Source organism: Falco punctatus (assembly GCF_963210335.1).
Source record: "Falco punctatus genome assembly, chromosome: 4".
Lineage (NCBI taxonomy): Eukaryota > Metazoa > Chordata > Aves > Falconiformes > Falconidae > Falco > Falco punctatus.
The window spans coordinates 116,500,953-116,508,637 of NC_137583.1; the positions used below are offsets into that span (position 1 = coordinate 116,500,953).

Consider the following 7,685-nt stretch of genomic DNA (forward strand, 5'->3'; position numbering starts at 1 on the left):
TTCTGGATCACAAGTTAATATTTTTAACTTTTTAACGTTTATTTCATAAAATTACTGGAAGTAGAAGTGTTATTTATTTTTACTGGAATCAAACTATGTCCATGAAGATACAGTACACACAGAAGATGCATTATTGTTTCTAACAAAGTGACTTTTCCAAGACGATTTTTCCTAAGTATGTCTCTACAGCACCTACACAGAAACAATCGTAACTGATGCTGAGAAATAAGACAACTCACTAAAGGCAGCTTAGTGCAGGTGAAACTATTAATATTAAAACACCACTGCACAAACTCAGTGGATATCAACAAGACATGTACAGTCCTGCTAACTCATCTGTTGCTTCCCAACTACAGGAAGATGAACAACTACTCAGGATGAACCTACTGCTTTTGCAATTCATTTTCACAATCTGAATGGCCATCTACAGGTACAAGTACACACCCCAAAACCAAAACCACTCTCACCTAGTTCCTTCCCTGTCCCCCTTCTCTCTCTGTATGAAAACCTATACAGATGGGCAATCTGGCAGGCAGAACGCAACAACCCGGTAAGTGGCCCTGTAGCACACAAACCGCAGCTGCCTTCACCCCTGACAAGAAGCACCTCCAACCAGCAACAAGTCAGCATATTCACAAAGCTTCTTGCGCTACCCCACCTGATGCCTCCACTAAAGTCAACGGCAAACACAGTGAGCGCTGACAACACAAACCCCCTAAAGAAAAGGCCACAGTGATTTTCCTCGTGAGCTCCTGCGTGATTAAAGATCCTACCTCCTCTGTCCACAGCAGGTGCACCCAACGTCAAGCCAGCAGCTCTGGCCCGGTGAGGAATGCCAGGTACTGTGTCGCCTTGTGCACCACCTTCGTCTCTGCCTCCCCGGAATGCGTATGCCACCAGTTGTTTACAAAGACTATATAGGGAAAGAGAAGAAACGTATTTGGTAAAAACAACCACATACTTGCTTATACAGTTTAATAGAACAGTTAACAGCCAGTTATCCACCCTACACGTATTCATAACCATATGAATTCATATACTTGTATGCATTCACTGAGAGTAATACACACAGAACTTACTGCACGACTACTACCTACTTCAATATTCACTACAGTCATGTTCACTCTAGAGGTGCATATCCACACCTATGAAGCTCCAGCTCGGCACAGTATTTTCAGCCGAGCTGTTAAGCACACATAACCACCTTAGAGAAGGGATACGCACAGGTACAAAGCTATCCATAAGAGGGGTGAAACTGCTTAAGACTTTAACAAAAGGGATTTGTTAGATCTCTGAAACAAAAGGCTGGTAGTTCCTGCTCATTGTAGTGGAAGTCAGTAAGGACAATGGTGCTGGTCTGAGGAGAGGACTGACATGCATTTCAGTTTGCCACGTTCTACCTCTGGGTAACTGTAGGATACAGACATGTTTTAGAGCTTGTACTGGGCAGGTGCAAGTTTAGCATCAAAACTTGAAATCTAACAGACAATTCGGGGCAGAAATTTTCTTCAACATCCAGATTAATACTAGACACAGGGAACGATACGTATCAGAAGACGTCACTGAGCACAGCTTCAGGACAGCTTTCAACACACCATTAAACCGTGCTGCTGATACCAAAAACATTCAAAAGCCACACTGACAACTGACAACCTATTCTAACAATAAAGTCAAAAATTTACCTAGAATATCCATGAGTAACAGCATAATCCTCAGCTGTCCATCCGTTAGTGTCTTTATGGAAAAGATCAGCACCATATCGAAGAAGAACTTTTATTAAATTAAGCTGTCCACCAGATGCTGCAGTCATAAGTGGGGTTCTGAAACACCAAAAATATGTTATGGTGTAGATCATTTGACACAGACAGTGTAATTATTTTTATTCCTATTTGCTCTCAAAAACTACTTTCCTCATTACTGAATGAGCAAAAGAAAAAGCAGTTTTCATTAAATATTAAGAGCAACCATAAAATGCAAGAGGGAGTCGAAACAACCAAACCTTCAATCTTCAGACAAAGCTTCCACATAGACAACACTCACATACAAACTATGCCACTATGCAGGAGATGTTTTTTCAAATTGAGGCAGTGCTGCTGAGCTACCAGCATGTTTCCTGCCAGAAGGGCCACCACAGACAATGCCTTCTTGTAATCCTCAACGAGGAAAGCACCCACTGAGGTATGACAACAGCCAAGCGCAGATGTGCTTTCACAAGTCACACAGAAATAGCTGCTATGTGGCTCCCCGGGTTTTTTTCGGAGCTCACTCTCATGCCTCTGATTAATCCAACCTAAAGAATACTAAAGAGACCCATGAAGAGTTTTGACAAACCACTCACCTTTCACAGTGATCTCGAGCATGCACATCAGCTCCTTTCTGCAGAAGAAACTCTGCTATATCTTCATGATGTTCAGAGATAGCAAGAATAAGTGGAGCGTTTCCCTCCTGAAAGGGCAGATAAATAAATTTAAAAATAAAAGTAAAAAAAAAAACCCTACAAGAGAAATACTAATACAACTTTTTGAAAGAGCTTCTTCAACAAATACAAAAATTTACCTTATTCCGAGCATCAATATTGGCATTATGCTCAAGTAACAGCCCCGCCCCGGTTGTATTAGGAGATCGGACAGCAAGGTGAAGGGCAGTGTTGCCATCAGCATCTGCCAGGTGTGGGTTGGCACCGTGCTCCAGCAGAATAGCTACACATTCTTCTTGCTGGCACTGTACTGCCTGGGAACAACACGCAAAAAAGGAAGAACTGCCAGCACTCTGTTACAATTGCCGCAGCTTCCCAATGCTGGAAAATAAGAGCACCTTCAAAGCTGAGCTAACATATGCCTATTCCACACTGATTACCAGATGCATGCTTCTATGCAGAGCTGTGTAAAGAATCCTACCAGCCACCTCTCATTTAATGCACAGTTGACAAGCCCCACTTGAAAGAGCATAACATATTCCACATACCTTCATCAGTGGCGATCTGTTATCACTGTCAGTAAGATTTAGTTTACACTTGTTTTCTACGAGATATGTAACAACGTTCACATGGCCATTCGCAGAAGCGAGATGCAGAGGTGTCCTAAAAATTAAACATATTAAATTAGCACAAATAGACAACTAGAGAAATAATTTCAGGCTCTGATAAATTGATATGACCACAAGTTTCACTTTGCACAAAGCAAGCTTAAGAAATGATTTCTCATTCTGTTACCAGTAACAGCAGTTGCGCACCACACACCCGAGACTGGCCAGCAAAACCCCTCCGCAGCATCTGCTTAGTAAGGTGCCATTTCCTTCACTCTAGAACTTAATCTGCACAGATTCCTGTGCCCAGGTGGTGGTCACTGCCTCCAGCAGGACTACACCTGTGGCACAGCAAAAAAGACCAAAGCTTGGGAATCTGAGAACTATGGCAAGCAACCCTCTAAGTTCTATAATTATTCATGTGCCAGAAGTGTATCAGAGATGTAGATGGGCTTTATATAAAGAGTATTAGCGTTTCCCTGCACTTCAGGGATTTCTGCTTTTTCTCTAGCTTGCTTACTACTGCAACAAAACCAAGTACTCACTTGCACCAAAGTGCCCCCCATCACATGCAGCAAACCAGACAGCAGAACACTGTAATCCTGAGTACAGGAAAGTAATACCTGATCCTTCAGATATGTATAACTACAATAGTCATAATAAGCCTACTACAGAGGAAGTCCTCTCCAGGGAGGGAATACTGTGTTTCCATAATACATGACCAGCATAAGAAAATAAAATTCTTTTCTTCAAGTTAAAGCCTTGCCAGAGGGAAAAAAAAAACACACAAAAAAACACCCAAAAAAACCCCTCCTTCAAACCACAGAACATCTTAGGTCTGATGTCAATTAACCAGCCTACTTATACTGAAAGAAATTGCCCAGAAAGTCCTTGCATGTGTTTCCCCCTAAATCAGAGGCACAAATCAGCACAAGCTTCACTCTGCGCAAAAGCAAAGCACCTCCTGCTCTGCAGGTCACCTGTCCCAACAGAGCAGAAGACAAGCTAGAAAACAGCTGGGACCTTCCTCCCTTGAAGGTGATGTAGTAACAATCCCACAGTTCCTCAAGAACCGAGGGGAACACCAGCACTGGTTCTGAACCACATCACTGCAGGTAGGTCCTTCTCTGTATTTAGGAAAGCTCAACTAGCCTTGCAATTGTTTTGGTACCTTGCTGAGACAGGAGCACAACAGCTCCCTGGCTGAGGGGGAATGGAAAGGGAGAGGTACACAAATGCAGTGGCAGGTGATGCAGAAACACAGTAATCTGTAACGCAGATACTTGTTACAGGGCAGCTGACATCCTCCTCCACTGCAACAAAGATGAGGATGAGAGAAATACAGAAAACTTCAAAGAATTTGTAATGTCTTGCTACAGACAGGGAACAGACTGGAGCACTGACAGAGGAGTAGCTCAAGAGCAACTACCACCACTTTTTGAGAAATTTCCATGGAAACATGGAGGATTCTTCATCTCTGAAGAAATGACTGACTGAGATTATCTGAAAGCTAACCAGGACCGGTTATGAAGGAGTCCACAATCATCTGAAAGCTGCTACTACCAACCACTAGGAAGCATGACAGACGTGAAGTAGTCACTATCAGCTCTGCAAACAGAAAAGCCTTCAGAAAACTTGTGGACTTGTTGCTGTCCTCCTCAACCAAGCCTCTCAGTCTGTCAACAGGAGACGGCTCTGCTTGGAGCAAGGCCTGCTGTGCTCCACAGAAGATCCACTTCAGGGAACAGGCTGGCAGAGAACACCAGTGTTCAGGGTTGCCTGTCCCTGCAAGAGGCCTCCAGTAACACCAAAGTTCTTACGCCACCCAGCCCTGGGGACACTGCCCAGATTCTGTTCCTGCTCCTGCTGCTGCTGCTGATCACCTACAGAGTAGAAGAGAACTGCTGATGCCTGAGCAGCCACGAAACAACCCCACTGGGAAACAGCAGGTTGGCAGTACACACTTTGAATGGCCCTTGAGCCGACAACCCAGCAGCTACAAGCCAAGCAATGAAAAGCGCTGGAGTTCAGTCTGACAGGCAGCTGACACGGTAAATCTCCCTTAGCAATGAGCTCTGACCCAAGATCCATGACTAGCTGGCATTGTGCCTGCAGTGCTTCCAACTCTGTGCTGACTTCTGCCCGTCTCTGTCAGTGAGGCTGAAGGTTTTGCTATACCACCTCTGAAAGCTGCCTGCTCCTAACTGATGCTGTATCAAGCACACTTTCGGGAGGTCTTATGGGCTACAGGACCCACTTTATGGAAGGAACCTGTTGGTGTGATCCTTGCCATGCTCCTGGTGCAGGATTTTGCTTTTGGAAATCCTGAGCAGCAAAACTGAGATATTCATACAACCAATGCACACATTTTTGCCATTACTTTGCATTATTTCCTATTCTTCACCTCTATTTCCAATGATACCAAGTCTTCCAACACGAAGCCCTGAAACGCAACTGCATCTGGTGGTCACTCACAACACATATCACACCCACAAGCACTAAGAGGGCACAGGTGGCCTTGCAACCCCCATGGCTGGTACAGAGTGCAGTGGCTGCAGCAAGTAGGCAGGCTCTGTCCACCGAATTGCTCTCAGCCTCGCTTTTCAGCACTGGGCATTATCATGGCAAAACCACCACAGTGCTCATCATAGTATGCTGCCTTTTCTTTCTTCCCTCCCTCTCCCCCCCCCCCCCCCCCCCCCCGGCTTGGTTTTTTTACAGTTTGTGACTGTATTTGTCCTGTTATAACACTGATAATTGCCTGGCACACAGAAGGAAACCCTTCAGAGGAAAAAAAGCTTTCTAGACAAGATGAACTTGAAACACAAAAACTAGCGAAATTTCATACCAGGGTCTGCTAAGAGCTAGTGACTGACTGCTGACTGAATCAGTAAGCAGTAAGAAGAAAAAGAGAAAAACGTTCCAAACTATTTCCATAAATGCCATTGGGCACCTTGACTCTGGCAGCTGAATTATGCACAAAAGTGCACTCAAGCCACCTTAAATGGCATCCCCCACCTCCAGCTGCATAAACAAATACTGGCTGGCAACACTCAGGCACACAGCCCACATGCTGACTGACTGCATTCTTCATTGCCTTCCTACAAATCTAGACAGTTTCAGGTGTTTTCAGGGCAATAAGCTAGCTGGCTGGCAAAAGTCCAGTCTTCAGAAAAGACAGCCCAGGATGCTGAAGTACTCTGATTAAACCAGCATCTCCTCTGAATGTCATGGATGTTTTGACTCAGTCTTTTCAGAAAAGGCATTAACAGCTCGACACATCCAAGACCCAAAAACTTCAGCTGATTCCCTTATGCTTACAGCGGACCATGAGGAGCTGTGCTGCAGCCCAGGGCTTCTCCCTAAGATATAACTGCCAAGTACTTGCTGTGCTTGACTCAAAAGCACACATCATAACACCTGCCAGAAGCAGCAGCTTCCTCTGCATGGCACTGCCCAGATCTTCCAAACCAAGGCACTAATTAGCTCTACCAAGGCCACAGAGCAAACAGCAAAGTAACTGCCACCTAAAATCAGACTGATGTTGCTTTGGCTGCAACATCACAGTCACAAAAGGCACATCAGGCAACCGTCCACACAGCACCAATACACAGCAAATCTACCCTATCCTAAACGCAGTGCTTACCCCTCTTTTACTCCCGGCTGAGGCAGTGCAGCTTGCTCAGCTCAACTACTAACCCCACACGCTGAGGCCTCCGAGGTGCATGCACTCTGCCTTCCAAGCATGCCTGGAGAATGGCCCTGAGGCTCCTTCTGCAACCCGCTCTGGCCAGGCTGCTGCCGGCCCCCTGCCGCTCCTGTGCCCCCAGGCAAGGCAACACCCCCGGGAATGAGGGCACGGAGGGGGCCGGGGCAAGATGGGGGATGCTCGGCCGACTCCAAGGGCTCCTGGCAGCACAGGCCTGGCTCCCCGCCCAGGCTGAGGCTCCCCGCAGCGATGCTGCCGTTGGCTCCCAGCGCCCTTGAGCTGCCGGCGGCTGCAGCTGCACCTGCGGGTGCCGGCGCTGCCCGCAACCCCCCCACACGCCGCCCCAGCACCGCCCGGCGCTGCTGCCCCCCGCCGCTTACCGCTCCGCCGTGTCCCGCTCGTCGATGCCGTATTTCTTCAGTCTCTGCCGCACCTGACCCAGGTCGCCACGGGCGGCCGCACGGTGCAGCTTGCCCAGGTCCTTCAGCCGGAGCTCGTAGGCACCGGTGGGGAAGGGCTTGGCGGAGCTGCCGGACGCTGCCGGCCGCCCCTTCTTCTTCCTCCCGAACCCGAAAAACCTCTTCATCCCGCGGCACGGTCCCGCCTCAGGGAAGAGATGGCGGGAGGCACGCGGCGGGCTGCGGCAGGCCCCGGGCAGGGCCGGGGGATGGGGGGTCCCGGGCAGGGCATCGGGGGTCTCGGGGGTCCCAGGGGTCCCGGGCAGGGCCGGGGGATGGGGGGTTCCGGGGCTGGGCATTGGGGGATCGGGGGGCCCCCGGGGCAGGGGGATCGGGGGGTCGGGGGGCCCCCGAGGCAGGGGGATCGGGGGGGCCCCCGGGGCAGGGGGATCGGGGGGTCGGGGGGGGCCCGGGGCAGGGGGATCGGGGGGTGGGGGAGGCCCGGGGGATCGGGGGGTCGGGGGGGCCCCGGGGCAGGGGGATCGGGGGGTCGG

At 48.7% G+C, this 7,685-nt stretch overlaps 1 protein-coding gene across 1 annotated transcript in view; it reads right to left on the reverse strand.

The window, feature by feature from the left end:
* The window catches only part of LOC308062179 (ankyrin repeat domain-containing protein 26-like), a 46,253-nt gene extending 38,789 nt beyond the window's left edge, over positions 1–7,464 (reverse strand). The window contains exons 1-4 of the mRNA XM_080383236.1: positions 7,114–7,464; positions 2,965–3,079; positions 2,539–2,730; positions 2,339–2,445 (exon numbers count right to left, since the gene is read on the reverse strand). Of these exons, the coding sequence (XP_080239362.1) occupies positions 2,339–2,445; positions 2,539–2,730; positions 2,965–3,079; positions 7,114–7,319 (620 nt within the window). The 5' untranslated portion in view covers positions 7,320–7,464. The remainder of the gene's footprint in view (positions 1–2,338; positions 2,446–2,538; positions 2,731–2,964; positions 3,080–7,113) is intronic.
* Between the last annotated feature and the right edge of the window lie 221 nt (positions 7,465–7,685).